Source organism: Mytilus trossulus, chromosome 10 (genome assembly GCF_036588685.1).
Source record: "Mytilus trossulus isolate FHL-02 chromosome 10, PNRI_Mtr1.1.1.hap1, whole genome shotgun sequence".
Lineage (NCBI taxonomy): Eukaryota > Metazoa > Mollusca > Bivalvia > Mytilida > Mytilidae > Mytilus > Mytilus trossulus.
In genome coordinates, this window is record NC_086382.1 from 14,062,013 (window position 1) to 14,078,486 (window position 16,474).

The 16,474-nt window shown below is 30.0% G+C and overlaps 1 protein-coding gene across 1 annotated transcript; it reads left to right on the top strand.

Annotated features, from left to right (window-relative positions):
• The first annotated feature begins 7,645 nt into the window (after window positions 1–7,645).
• Window positions 7,646–14,407, top strand: LOC134686041 (uncharacterized). The gene is made up of 5 exons (XM_063545738.1): window positions 7,646–7,705; window positions 11,306–11,455; window positions 11,898–11,999; window positions 13,572–13,662; window positions 14,111–14,407. Exons 1-5 carry the CDS (start codon window positions 7,665–7,667, stop codon window positions 14,240–14,242), a joined length of 516 nt encoding a protein of 171 aa, XP_063401808.1. The 5' UTR covers window positions 7,646–7,664; the 3' UTR covers window positions 14,243–14,407.
• Window positions 14,408–16,474: the final 2,067 nt, after the last annotated feature.

Below are 16,474 nucleotides of genomic sequence, written 5' to 3' on the forward strand. Positions count from 1 at the left end.
CGAATTACAATTTTTCTTAAGGAATGTATGCGGACTTTGACAAAACCACGTAATTAGATATCCAAGAATATGCAAGTTTTACTCAAACCACGAAAATTGGTACCCACGAAAATAAATGAATCCACAGTATCATAAAATAAATCCTCTTTTCAGTTTGTTCATTCTCTGAGAGATGTCCTTTCAATATATGATGGCTTGGCAACATCGTTCGAGACACCATTGATCCGTCATGTGTTGAAACCAGGCAACAGTGATATTTTCAAAAGTATTTCTATGGAACGCAAAGAAAGGCCTTCAGATGTTCTTGTGAATAAGGTATATTTGTCGATAAATAGTATAGTACATTAGATATTAGAGTATCCATCGCTCGATTTCAGTTGTCGAATAACTTCATTCCATTCTTGGATAGTGGTTTTTTGAGTTAGAGTTAACTTCGATCGAAGTTGTTAAAGCCAGAAATAAAATAAGAAAAGAAACGTCAAATACGAAAATTAAGTATGTTGGCACATCAAAACCGAATGACATAAACATTATGATCACTTTCATTAAACCAAGAGTTCCAAGTGGTGATGTTGATGTCATCTCTTCCTCAGTTGTACGAAAGCCATCAAGAATTGATTAACCGTTACGTCAATCAAGTACCCTTTTACTGAATGTGACTTACTGAATAAGACGTATTACCAGGTTTGAAATAACACTAACAACACGACGAGTGCAACATGTGGAGTAAGATCTGTTTACCCTTCCGCAGCACCTGAGATCACCCTCAGTTTTTGTGGTATGTGTTGCTCAGTCTCTGTTGTGTTGTGTGCACTATTGTGTGTTTATTGTTTCTTTTTTATGAGATATGGCGTTGTCTTTTTTATTTGACAAATGAGTTTGAATGTCACTCTGATATTTTCTTTTTTTATATTGTTCTGTGACATGCTCATTGAAAGGTTTATAGTTTGTGACTTCTAGTCGTTTTTGTTGAATTTTCAATCTCGTAACGTATTTGAGCTTCTAAATCTTTTCCGTATATCATCTATCATTTTTTTTTTTTCGAAATTTCTTTCTTTTGTAGCAAAAATGTACAAACAAATATGTTGTTGATCATTCGTACTCATCAAAATGGAAATATTTTTTTTTTTTCCATTTTTTTAAAATAATGCTTTAAAGTGACATTTCCATTACATTTCAGAACGCTTTACAGAGAACAGCAATATTGAATGCATCAGATATGATTTTGGACAGAAATATTAAGAAACGTGTTTGTCTCATTCGAGGACCTTTTGGGACCGGTAAAACGGATATCCTTATTGGTATAATAAAAACAGTATTTCAGGTATGTGAATGAATGTATAAGTTAAAAGTATTGACACATATATATCTATGTTATCGTATCGTCATAGTAAAATACCAAACGGAATAGAAACAAAGGGTTTTAGTTTCAGATTGTTTGATAGGCAAATACATCGCCATATCAATAGAAAAATACATTCACATTTAAGTCATGATAATTCTATGATATCCTTAAAGGCCTTGAATTTTCCTACTATATCTCCATGCAGAATATGAAGCCTCTAACTGCATCTTTTGTGTGTAAATCACATTACACAAACTACCTTATTATAGTTTAAGGTATTGAAGTTCACATTTATTCCATAGATAATAACTAATTAAGAGGAAATTAAAATAATCCTTTTCTCTTCAGAATTGTAACCGTAGACGAAGAATTAAGTCCAGAAATTGAATGTTATTACAATTTGAATGCATACCTATGGGGATGTGATATTTGAAATAAATAGTTTATGGAATATGAAACATATATATGTATAATATTTGAATATTTTTTTCATATACCTATATAACCTTCAATTCCTTGTTGAAATAATTTACAAAAGCAACTTTACTCTCATTATTTTCATATTTCAGCAAAGTGACGGCAAATGCTGCATTGCTCTGTGTGCTCCATCAGAAGTTGCAGTTGAAAATCACATGAAAATATTGATTAGGGAAAGACAGAAAATTCAATTGAATAGTGAGTGTTGCAAAAGATATAACTAGTTAATTTTCTTTTTAATAAAAAAAAAAAAACCCGACAAATTTTATCTGACTGACTCGAACTAAAGTCTTTTCGTTGTTTCGAAAAAATAGTTGTTATTAGATGATTTTGTCAATATTAATTTTTTTTCGCAATGTTTACGAGGCTTATGTTTTGAATGCTTATTTTCTTTTATTTATTGGCTTCTGATATGTTTTCGTTGATATGATTCTAGTCACTACGAGAATGGGAGAATATAATATCTGCAAATCGCTGCGGGGAACTGTTTACCTGTGTCCAACACAAGTTTGCAATTGGTTATTCTGTTTATCATTTACTTTTGTTGTTATTCCTCTGCAAATCCCTACCACGACTGCGCTTAAAAACATCCATCATCTAAAGAGAACATTGAATACACGTCAGTATCTCGACAAATTTAAACATTAAAATCATCAGAAATGTAAAAACATATTTAGAATATTAAGACGATATCGAGTGTAATCAAGTAAAATCAACTGATCAACTTGAACTTCTTTTATTTTCCCATTCATTTAATACTAGTCTAACATTGAAATGTTGACGATAACGTTTAAATGCATTTTTCGTTTTTAAACGATGAGAATAAGAAAAAATGGATTGTATATTTTTTTCTATTTAAAAAAAAATCTAGATGTGATTCCAGTTGTCACCTTATATATTTTAGAAACCGGTTTTAATTTAGTACTTATTGGAGATGATAGCAGCTACCATCCAGATATTCAGGCGTACTCACATAAGACACACGTACGAAAAGGTCAGTATATTATAGACAACATTTGTCCACGGCAGTAGATGTATGCAATAACATCACACAGACAATCAAAATGACAAGTATCCGTAAAATAATTCACACCACAAGCAATTTAATATTATCAGCAGTGTAGAGACACACTGGTGGCATATATCTTTGTCAGTATTGAACATCAAAGAATTTCATTTTGATATGCCTCAAACGTAAATCTTTAACCGCAGACAAAGTTTGAATACACCTGATGTAGAACCGAATAGTGCAACAGTTTACAATAATAGTTTACCGATGAATAAAATGATCAGAGTACATGTAAGTTGTTTCTGTTTGTATGACTTACAAATCTAGATTTTACAGAAAATTTTAGAATAAATAATATGTACCAGAGTCATTTGAATTTCTGATTATATAAAGATTCTACCACTGCATCGAGTGTGATACGATATTTATCCACTAGAGACATGTGAATTTCCAAATTTAACTGTCGAGAGTGGATAAATATCTTATTACACGAGCTTTGGTGGTGGAATCTGTTTCTCTAATGATTTTAAAACAATATGCAATGAAATTCAAAACTTCTTTTAAAATTATCTGCAAAAAGATGTGTTCTTTCTATGTGACGTCATCATACATGGTCGTCCTTTTCGTGCCGTCACAAAGGGAAATTCAGAGGAAAGCAAGAAAATTGGACGTCATACTCGAATTTTGACCAATGAAGAACTGAGATCAAACGATCCACACGTTGATAAATAAAAATGATCAACATGTCAGGAAAGGGAGAAATCGTGTAAGAATAAGAGAAACTATTGTTCTTGTGTCTTCAGATGTAAAACTGTTCTAACAAAGCTTAAATTCAATAGAGAAGTAACAAACTGTCAAATTTAATGACATTGATCAGATATATCATGAAACAAAATAATGTCCATTGTAATATATGAGAAATGTGCATATTAACGAATATTTTGAAAGAAACAAAAAGTATTTCACATTCTAGAAAAAGAGTATCATAAGAGGAAAACTGCGACACCTAGTGTGTTGAATGAAATTCAGCAATTGAAAGAAAAGATTGCCATTCTTAAAGCAACGGATCATGGTACAGACGCAAAGGTACGTTTACTTATAAAATAATATTACTAGTTACAAATTGCAGTAAATTAACATTAGCAAATCATTTACATATTATTACAAAATGAAAATGGTATCGATATGATAAGACTTTAAAAGATTTTTTAAGACTGTAGGTAGTATTTTTAATTTTTAATTCCTTATTTTCGTTTCTTTAAAAAAAATGAATTTACCTTTCATTCCAGTTCAAATATTGTTATAGTTCATACTTAAGGAACTAAAATAATGTAGTCACATTGTTTCAGAATGATAAATATAAAGAGCGTACCTAATTGATAGTATTCTTACATTTTAGAAGAAAATAGAAATGAATCAACTTTCAAAGAAACGCAATGAATTGATTAATCAGGTAAATACTTCGTCATTTACACAAATTTGTAACAACTATCATGACTAAAAACGAACAAAACATGTTATATGAGTGGATTCGTGTTAGTGGTTTCGCCCTGTGAGTTAATGAAGATAGCTTGGTTCTTCGGCTTGTTACTTTTATCCCAGTACTTGGTGTTAATGTTTTAGAGCAGATGATGGTCGCTTGGAGTAGGAATAATGTGTCTAGGTAACTGTCTATTGATTGTTTATTTTCTTTAACGTACACATTATTGAATCAACTCGAATGAATAACCCTTGACAAAGTTATTGAACCTTTTCCAAAGTAAATTGTTCAAACCCTTGTATGGATATAATATATCCTAACGTAAGACAACCAAATAATGAATCAATACAGATTCATATGTGGGTGAAAAATTATGAATATATTCAAAATTCAAAAAAATATAAAACAATTATGATGAACGACTCGTTTTTTTACTACTTAGGTTACACTTAAATTGTCAAATGAACGTTCAGCAAATACATATACTGATAAATACCAATATGTGGCTCGTTTTAATATTTAACTAATTTTTTTTACTTTGGTACCAGGCGTATATGTGCAACCAAACTAAGCAAAAGATCAAAAGAGTTCTAGTGACCAATACTATGTCTTCAATGATATAAGATTGTCAAGACACATGCCAAAACCAAAATTAAATGACAGACACTATCAAATACCAATGACCATAAAGAATTTTAAGGACAAAAAAGCACTGCCATATAAATAACAAAAAAATATTTGACAAATGTCTTAAAAATATTTTAGTAATTTGAAAAAGCCAATTTTATTTTGCAGTATTGAAAGTAAACGTGAATAACTGGTTTCTCAATCGCTATATGACCAAAAGAAACTATTTAAATATTTTAGATGAGTGAGGAAAGACTTGAAAGAGATGTCTTGTTACAAGGGAAAGTGATATGTGGAACTTTCAAATCTTTTGGAGAACAGCTGTACCTTAATGTATTGTCATCTGTAAAGAACAATTGCAGGAAATCGATTTTTACATGTATGATTATGGATGAGGTAAAATTAAAGTATATTTCTGGAAACAGCACAAAAATAACCAGATAACGCTACAGTTACCAAACAATACATTCAATGTATAGTTTCTGCCACTCTTCTTGTGATCAATACGAATTTATATTATAAAGGGAATAAGAACAAAAAATATTTTATACATTATGTTAAGTCTTCGTCCGTTTTACAATTATTTAGTTCTATTTAACTCTTTTACCATTTGTCATCAGACGATAGAATACATGTCAACCTTACACACAAGCTTCACTTTACAGGCTCAACAAGCATCAGAGTTAGAAACCCTCCTCCCTCTACAATACGGACCAAGCAAACTTATCATGGCTGGTGATCTAGAACAACTTGCACCGAAAATAAAATCCAAGGTATTTAGATCGACGTACATGTAAGCATGATGCAATTCTTTAAAAAACTACTTATGGTAAATTCAATTCTTTTATGTAGCACAATACACAAGCATCTAAATTTCATTCCAGCTGTTTTATTACTGCTTAATATTCAAAAACAACAAAATAAGCATGTTTCCCATATCTTGAACTGATAATGAGCTTTGATAATGATTAGTCTTATAAACAAATACACGTGTTTGTCTGATACAAGATAAGAACATGTGGGCAGTACTTTTTTGGTTAATCAATAGAAAAATTTGATAGCTTTGTGACCACTGACTAGCTGTAGAAATAAGAGTTATGAACAAGAAGTGGATAAGGGATTTCTAGGGGAAAAAGAAAGTGAATTACAAATAAAAATACATTACTATAGTGAAGCTGCGAGGAGAAAAACAAAAACATTACTTGTAGACTCAACATTTAAAATAACATGTATTAAATTAGTAAAATTTTGATGATAATGCTAATTTTCTTGAGGTGAATGTATAAATATGAATTCTTTTAAAAGGAAAAAATCGAATAAAATATTTTATTTTCAAACTAAAAAATAAAATTCTACTTTGCGGATAACACAATATTGTCATTGTATACAATTATAATTCTAGAAATCCCCCATTAGATTCAACTAGACTGACCAACTGATATTTTATTTACACATACAAAACTTAGTTTTTGTAAAAATGTTTTAAAAACAAACAAAAATTGTTTGATATACCCATACTGAAAGTGCAAATGCAATATGTTATTAAACATGTTAAACTTCTATCATCACTCATACTAAATGCTTAATAAGCTAGGTTAGCGTAGTTTTGGTCATATCAGAAGCAACTTTATTTAAAAAGGTCGACAATTATATAACTTCTCCTGCCATATCTGATTTTTGATGCATATGGTGTGCATTTTCGTTATAGAATTAGAATTTCTGAAATGGCATGCTTTCCTTCTTGTCAAAACATGAGTCATTGGTGAGAAACAGCAAATCCCAAAGTGTCACCTTTGTACGTACATATGTGAAATACATTTACATTCAATGTTTGGGTGACGAAATCTGTGTATTCAGCTACCATAACACATTCAAAACCCTAAGAAGACCAATTTCAATGATCAAGTCACGAATCTTTTTGAAGTTATCTTTATTATTAGCAATTTTACTTCAATATATAATTACTCCTGCCATGCGCCATGGTTTATTTACTGTCTTTCTTTTGTAGCCATCTAGAGACCACAGTTTTGGCCAATCGCTTTTCGAAAGATTGTGTGATCACTTCAGATTTCATGGAGATAAAAACACTGTTTTGGTATTGAAAACCCAATACAGGAGTCACCCAGAAATTGCAAAGTTTCCAAGTGAAATGTTCTATGGTCAACACATAGATACAGAGAGGTATACAAGATTAAATAATTGCGCAACAACCTTTTTGGTTCATTTGTTGTATCAAATAAAATTCAAAACCATATTTTTATCATCAAACAATGTCCTGTGCATTCAAACCCATGTAAAACAAACCGTACTGCATACTTTTTAGATTTAGACAAGGGATAATCTTTTCCTCGAAATGATTTTCTCAGTAACCTCTGTATTCAATGAGATAATAACTACCAATTCAATATTTCAAATGGAATATTAGAGCTAGATTCAAACGGATTCGATGAAGATCTCTCCTTTCAGAATATTTTTTAACTGTAAGTATTTGAAAATTGATATTGATATTTCGATTTCATAAACTTCTGTTTAAATTTGTAGATTTTCTGTAACTCATTTATTAATCATTAATTCATTATCTCTCACAATAACACAGATAATGATAGAAATGTTATTTACAATCATTGATATAATCTTAACAGGAATTTTATAATTTGCTTGATTGATATCGCATTGCAAATTTATATTTAAAATTATATTTTAGGTATTTGAAAGAGAGGTCTAAAATGTTCAACCTGAAACCCTATATCGTCTTTAATATAGAAAGGTATGAAAATATTTTCAAACAATATAATTACAATTTTAAATGTTATACATCTGAAGATAAAAGGCGGAAAATAGCATTCTTCCTTATTTGAATATACATGTACCTATTGATAGTTTTCATAAATAAAGGCAACAGTAGTATACCGCTGTTCAAAACTCATAAATCCATGGACAAAAAACAAAATCGGGGTAACAAACTAAAACCGAGAGAAACGCATTAAATATAAGAGGAGAACAACGACACAACACCGAAACGCAACACACACAGAAACAGACCAAGCAACAGACAAAACACCACGAGAATAACAAATATAACATCAAAACCAAATACGTGAATTTGGGATAGACAAGTACCGTGCCACGTTTTATCTCAATATCTCAAAAATAAGAGAAAACACAAACGACTCAACGTTAAAATGCAACACACACAGAAACGAACAATATTGTAACAATGGCCATCTTCCTGACTTGGTACAGGACACTTTTTAAGGGGAATAAAAGTGGTGGGTTGAACCTGGTTTTATGGCATGCCAAACCTCGCACTTTAATGGCAAAGTTAAATATAACATTGAAATGACAACATACTATTACAGGACTACAATACAAATAAATAGGAGAACACATTAGACAAAGAAAAACATGATTAATAGATAACAAAAGGCATCAGGTTTAAAATTCAATACGCCAAAAACGCGTCTTGTCCACACAAGACTCACCAGTGACGCCCAGATATAAAAGTTTGAAAGTGAAAAAAGTATAAAGTTGTACAGCACTGAAGATCAAAAGTTGAAAAGGTTTTGCCAAATACGGCATTGTTTGTATGCCCGGGATAAGAACATTCTTATTATATAGAACCATTCGTGCAATTGCAAACAGTAAATTTTATCAAATGAATATGAAAGAGATATACATAATGAAACTGAAGTATTAACTAATTACAGAAAACTAAACCCGAATACATAACGCCCAGATATAAAAGATCGAAAGTGAAAAAAGTACAAATTGTACACCACTGAAGATCAAAAGTTGAAAAGGTTTTGCCAAATATAAAATGTCTGTAGAGGAAATGTAAGTTCTATTTAAAAAGGCATAACAGGAAACTTTCTAAATCAAATGTTGGAATTAATTATAAGAAAGGTTTTCTGGTGATATACATAATATATAATTACAATGTATGTAAACAATGCAATTGGACCTTGTCACTTCTTCGTTATCCCTCATATGGATAAATATCGGTAAAATACAAATCAGGTAAACGCGTTACAATTAATAAGATTGAAAGCAAACGCCAATGAGATAACTACTGAACGACAAATTTAATCAAAAGGCATGTTTTAATTAAAACGAAGTGGTTATCATGGCGTTTTTTTTTTATTTGGGTAGCCTGTCGCATACTGCTTTTACTATTGCCTGACACTCATTTTGTCAAAACTTATTCTGGTTATCATTTACGCTTGTGTTCAACTGTGCGTTGATTCTAGCTCTTGTTTATATCGTTTTGTTTATAGTTTTCCTGAAATTGGTAAGTGTTTATACGTATTGAATTCAAGTTAGTACGATCATCATGGTTTATCTGCACTGGTAATAGAATATATTTGGACTTGTGTTGCTTTTATTTTTCACTTCATGATGCAATGTTTCATCATCGTTTTTGCATGAAATGTTTTACACTTGTTCTTCGAATTCGGACTTTTAGGAAAGGACTGTAAAATAATTGATGAGTTTGCTCTAGTTCCAAATTGACTACAAATTTGTTGAATTTGAATGTAGGATTTTCCAGCAGGCTATAACAACCACTTGTGTGCCGTCGTTGAGCACTTCTTATTCTCATTTCAGTCTGAGTCATTTAAGAAAATTTTAGGAAAAAAAACATGGGATTTATCCTCGTGAAATAAAGACTAAAGAAACCAAAGACACAGCTTCCCCCCACCTCATGTTAAGAAAAATACCTCAAATTTGACTCCAGTTGTCATTTTAGATCCAAAGTATTTGACAAATTAGACGATTTCAATTCTTAGACTTCAAGATTTCCTGACGTCAGCAGTATTATACAAACATCATCTCCATATCTATTTCTAAACGTATACGATATTCAAGAGCTCTTTCAGCTCCTACTCGTACAATGTTAAACATCATTGGTGTTTTAGCGAGTATTGACGATTTTGTCAAAGACCTATTGTCTTTTTTCTAAAAAAAAAATCTTCAAAAAGGACCAAAATTTAATAAGAAATATTCAGTATAAGATTCCAAATTCATACAGCCTGAAGTCTTGAGTTAAGAATGTTAGGTGTTGACTTTTTACATTTTTTTATTACTTGTTCCTATGCTTTATGTTCATTCTTTAGTGGATCGGTATTAGTGCATCAGAATTTGGCTTACGGATTTTGGCTTTTCAGACATAATATGCACTTTTTATGTGTGTGTGGTTTTTTTTCGTTCTGTGTACACTCGTATTTATATCTTACTTAATATGTATCTTAACGAGAAATGTAAATCTGTCTACATACTTCAATTAAATGAATCCTATTAACTGTCACCTACATAAGCACTTTTTTGTTACGATGTGTTTAAACACAACTTTTGCTACTTGATCCCAGTTCTCATCTCATTTGACGGTTATGTCTGTTTCGAATGCTCGCGTAGAATTGTCAATTTAACAAAACAATTAAAAATAATTGTCATAAAACATTATCGAAGGTACCAGGATTATAATTTAGTACGCTATACGCGTTATTCGTCTACATAAATTAGTTGGCTGTTTAACCAACCATATAGGCATTTGTTTTAACCAAGTCAACAATTTAACAGTTGTTTTAAAGTCGTTCACTAGGTTGATGGGGTTCGTGTTGTTTATTCTTTAGTTTTCTATGTTGTGTCATGTGTACTATTGTTTTTCTGTTTGTTTTTTTCATTTTTAGCCATGGCGTTGTCAGTTTGTTTTAGATTTATGAGTTTGACTGTCCCTTTGGTATCTTTCGTCCCTCTTTTGATATAGTCGATTGTTCGTAGTTGTCGTGTTTATTATTTCATTCCTTATTTTGAATTTAACTTGAACCTCGGTATTTGTTAAGAAGTGTTGTTTTCTATGACAAATGCATGTAGTAACAATTATTTGAATTTCGTTTTATTATTTAAAAAGAAAATTAAATCATTTAGAGTGTTATAAATGTCAAGTATTACATAGATGCAACTTGGGATAATTTGGGCCCTGTTATCTAAAATAGAATCATTATACGTTATATACCTTATCTACTTGATATAGGCTTTTACTCGTATTAATACATAATCATTAGGTTAACAAGAAGGAAATGAACTTATCATAGATACCGGAATTGAAATTTTGTATTTGCACCAGACGCGCGTTTCGTCTATAAAAGACTCCTCGGTGACGCTCGAATAAAAAAAAAGGTTAAAACCAGCACATCTGCTGTTCTTTGACCTTAATTGTTATCATTTGTTTGTATATATCCTCGGAGGTGATGTTCCTTTTTAGGCAAATGATACTTTAATTCAGTCACAGACCCGTGTTATTTCAAAAAGTCAAGAATAGAACGAGGCTATTTTTCATCGTATATTCAATCCAAACTTATTTTTGTTTAAGAGCACAAACAGTTATAGCAGTCGATATAACCGTATCATTATGTAAGTTCCTGTACTCAGTGCTGCAACATACCAGACTTACCAAAAAAGACTTTGGGATAATTACATCCTCTGATGAAATAAGTAAAATCAAAGAAGGCTTAGCTAACATGTAAGTTTATTTATATATTATTGAAATAAAAAAATCAACTTTCATTGTTGTATACTAATAGATGTTGTCTATTCGTCAATCTTATGAAAATAGTATTTTTAAGTATTTTTTTACTTTTCTAAACAGAAATACTGCAGATAAAGATTTGATAGTTATTAAAAAAAGTTGTGGGATTTTTTAAAGATTTTATTACTAAATCGTCAGACAACTTGGAATATTGATATTAAATATATACAGTATAGAGACATAAACTATAAGAGGCCCAAGCTAATTTGTTTTAATCAAATAAAAGACGTTTATTCCTTTTTACCAGAAAACAACGATATGATGATTTTGGTTTTATAATCAGCTCTTTTCGTTGTGTATGAACACTGCTGTTATTTTTGTTGATTATTGTATATCTTTATATTTGGTAGTTTTATTCATTTAACTAACATTACAGCAAACTTGAAAAAATGGAAGTGGACACCGTAACTGGTTTTCAGGGTCGTTCTAAAGAAATCATTATCTTATCTTGCTCAGGAAGTAGCACTGATAAAAATGGGTAAGTATGCATACTTACCACTATAACTTTATTCATCAATATCTGACCTTACGGAAATTATTATCTTTGACTTGCAGTATAGGTTTTTAAACTTGTATCCACTAGCTATGAGCCTTATATATCTATCTTTTTTCTACTGTACAGCATTATCTTATGATTTATCATATTTAAGATAACTGAATAAGATTGAAAATAACATTATGTTTAGTTTTTCTAATTCAGAATTATTTTGGTATAACTCTGGCTTATTGCTTCCAAAATTAAATTGCTTAAATAATTTTTAAGGATCATTCACATTACTGACAATGAAGACAAATAAGGCTTTTAAGAACGTCTATTATAATTTTGCAATACTCTTCAAGATCAGAACAGGAAGGTTTGCTTCATGTATATTAGAGGTACATGTTTTCCTTTACATACACAGAATTTATCAAATTAAGGTGGCTCACGGGTCTAAATTTTTTTTTTTAATTTAATATTGTATTTCGCTATATTTTTCTATAAATGAACTTTATCTTATACTTAATAGAAACATGAATTAAAAAAATGGGGTCATTTACTCTCACAATCTGCATTCGAAAGAATTATACATTTTTGTTAATGTACTTTTTGTTGAACTAATAGGGGAAATAGCGGTAATATCGAAATAAAAAAATAACTAAATTACAGAAATCGCTTAAATATTACAATTATTTAGTTTTTTTACAGCTTATTTATTCGAAAACAACGATAAAAAATATAGGTCAATGATGAGTTAACAAAAATATGTCAATTTTAATGCCAAAAAATATGCATTTTTGCACAAAAAGGAGATAATTTGGAGCTTTTTCAATGATATCTACATTTTAAAAGTCAACTGGGGCCAACCCGTATTTATTTTTTGGAATGATTTTTGTTCCATATGATAAAGTAATAACTACTTAGGGTAATTAAAAAATAATTATGTGCCTATCTTTCGTATATTTTAACGACTCTTTTCTTCGACTATAACAGTAGTGTTGATACCCGAATTATATATGATTATTTACTTTGTTGTTCTTTGTTATATCGTATTGTTTAATCATTTTGAGAAATTCGGTGTAGATGTAATATCTTTCATGGTGTTGGTAAAATGTATTCCCATCATGTTTAGATTCGAGACAATTAAGTTTGGTATATAGGGTGAATACCATTACGACAACATTTAAATAATACCAGAAACTCAGTGACACATAGTTTGTTGTTGTGAAGATGTACGATGTAATTAAATCACAGGAGATAGACAAGTTGTTACAGAAATCATCACTATAGTCATAATAGTGTAACCGTTGAAAATCATGCCACCAACTCCAACGGGGAACTCAAAATTATATAACGAAAACCACTTGAGAAGTGCTAGGGTGAAATATATATGAACATGTGGGTGTGGTTAATAGTTTTTGGAGTAATTATTTCTCAAATTTTGTCAAAATATCGAAAATGTAAGATGTAACATTCAAATATTTTTTTTTTATAAAAACGAAATGGCATTATTGTTTTTTTAATTTGTATTAACTCTACTTTTGATAGTAATACAGATTTTTTTTAAATTAGATTTCTGACATGTCATAAGGAATTGAATGTGGCTTTAACCAGAGCTAGGATTGCACTATACGTTGTTGGAAACCTTGATACGCTATCTAAGGTAAATATTTATACGACATTTTTAAATGTGTGCATTATGTTAAACACTGTAAACTATTATGGTTTTGAATTTTCCCAGTAGAATATTGGTTGTATGGTCCCCTCCAGTGTGAATAATTAGGAGTTCTGGTTATATTTTTGGATGGGATGATAAGATTGAGAATGGAAATGGGGAATGTGTTAAAGAGGTAACAACCTGACTAAACAGCAGACGACAGCCAACGCACCCGAAGGCTTGCTTCAGCTGGTTCTTAAACCATTATGTAAACTAGTTCAGTGATAATGGATGTAAAACAGTCACAATTTAAGCATGGCAATAAGCTTTTGACATTTCAATGTTTTTACAACTGACATATTTATCAAAACTAGGATTGCAACTCTCTTTTGCAAGTCTGCAAGGTTGCCAATGTTTTCTTATATAATTATGAGTATTTCTTTTATGGTTTCAGGAAAACGAGGCATTTCAGAAATTGGTAAGAGATGCCAAAGACAGAGACATTTTACGGGAAGTCAAAGAAGATTATGTTTCAAATGATATTTTTCGTACATGCCTATCTGTAAAATCCAGACTAGGACAATGACTTTATTTCAAAACACATGCATTTTGAAGTTATGCCTTTTTTTACATTAAGTCACGTACAGTCTAATTTGAAATAAATAGTTGACGTATACTACAACAATTTATCAAATTTCATAGTATGCTGCTACAGAAACAAAACCAAGATCTCTTTGGTACAGGGATGGGGTAATCGTAATCTGTAATCGATTGTAATTGATAACATTTTTTCAAGTAATCGAAAGTAATCTGTAATCAAAGACATTTTCGATTACATGTGATCGTAATTTAATCGATTACAGCAAAAAAAAATGATGTAATCATCGATTCCTTTTCGATTACATTTCGATTACTTTAGTAAAATAGTTTGATGAAAAAACAACCTATTTCAGAGGAAAATATGTATGTTATCACTTTAACGTGCAGATAAAATATTATGCATCAACAATACTTGAGAGTTAAGCAACTGCCTTATTTATATCTATTGTCTCAGGCTGCATTATGAGCAACCAGATCCCCTAGCTAAATTTACTTTATATCTAGCTTTTTAAAAAAATGGAGGTATGTGCTTGTCAATAATTCAAGAGCTTTAATATTAAATAATAATATAGATTTGAAATAATAAAATAGTTCTGAAATAAGAAATGTGTCTGTCTTTCGTTAAGTTCTGTACTACATTTTTAAAAGAAGTTAGTTTATTTGTATTATATTTCCTGAAAACATCATTTTCAATCAGAGTTGAAATTAAAGCTTAGAATAGATCATCAGTTGATTTCTTAAATGTTATGATATTCATGTATATTAATTGAATTAAAAAAGAATAAAAAATCCTTTTAACATTAATGAACCAATGGCAATGCATTGCATTTCTTTTTAGAAATAGATACATGTATCCCTTTGACACTATAAATATATTTTGTATATAATTTGATTGAAAAAGTTAACAAATCTTAACAATATTCTTGCCTTTCCTGATAAGATGATCAAAGTCTTCTAATCAATAACAAACATAGCTTGTTTTTATTTCAATTATCTTATGTCTAATTAAGAAGGAAATTTACAATATTTTGCCCCAGGTTATAAATTGTCCTCAAGTGGCAGTTAAATAATCGGTAATAAGGGTGGTTATCCAAACAAAAGGTTTAAATTATGCATGTCATTATAAAAATAAATTTTGATCTTAAAAATTAGCTGAACTAATTAATTATTCTACTTTTTTTAAATTTGATTTTCCTTAAACATTATAATTAACTATGCTAAAATATTCTTTTTTTGAAGAGTAAAAATAAAAAGCTAAATGAAGCCAGTAAGAACGCAAATTTTTTGAAAAACAATTAGTTATGAATAAGTGATTGTTGCAATGCAATGACATCGTTAATTTATGTTAAAAGTAAAAATTTCAAGATTTTTTTAAATATTTCTAATCTTCATTAAGAGATTTGATCTAAAAAAAAAACCAGCTATTAACTTATAATTTAGAAATAATGCTTTAAATGATGCATTTGGTAAAGTTCTTAATTTCCACTATACAAATGTTGAGCAATATAATTGTGTTTATTCATGTTATTTTTTTGGTGAATTGTTGAGCATGTAATTGACAGTAATCGAAAAGTAATGTAATTAACTTTGATAAAGTAATCGATTGTAATCGATTACATACTAAAATCTGAGTAATCGATTATTAATCGATTGCACAAAAATCTTTCATGTGATCGATTAATGTAATCGATTATTAATCGATTACATGTGTCAGTAATCGTGCCCATCCCTGCTCTGGTACTGCGGATTGCATTTCTGTAATCTCATCTATAGTTATTATTTTTTGGCTTCTTTTGTGCTATAATAACAAATGTTTTTGTATAGATTGATATTCATCCTATCGTTTATGTTACTGTATATTGTTTTTATTCCACATCGATGCCAAGAGGCGGGTGTGTCATAAACCGGTTTTCATTTGAATCATCTCTTCATATTTTCTATCAATTTCATTTGATAGATTTCAATTTTGTGAACAACCATCATTTGAAATTTTTATATATATGTTGTCATGAAAACAATTATTTTTTTATTTTTTTGATAATACACCAGTGATGTTTTACTTCTCCAAATACAGACGAAGCGCCAAAAAAATGTTGAAATGAATTAAGACGTTTGAAGAAATATTCTGTTTTATTTACTGGATGTAGAGTTATTGATTGTGGATTGTCATACTAATACATTATTGCTTTCATCTCTCTTCAATTGAAATTCGTAGTTA

Coding starts and splice junctions, on each gene's coding strand:
- LOC134686041 (XM_063545738.1), top strand. CDS start 7,665: ATGTTCAACCTGAAACCCTATATCGTCTTTAATATAGAAAG. Junction 7,706..11,305: donor ATCGTCTTTAATATAGAAAG/GTATGAAAATAT, acceptor TTTTTGTTTAAG/AGCACAAACAGTTATAGCAG. Junction 11,456..11,897: donor AAAGAAGGCTTAGCTAACAT/GTAAGTTTATTT, acceptor CTAACATTACAG/CAAACTTGAAAAAATGGAAG.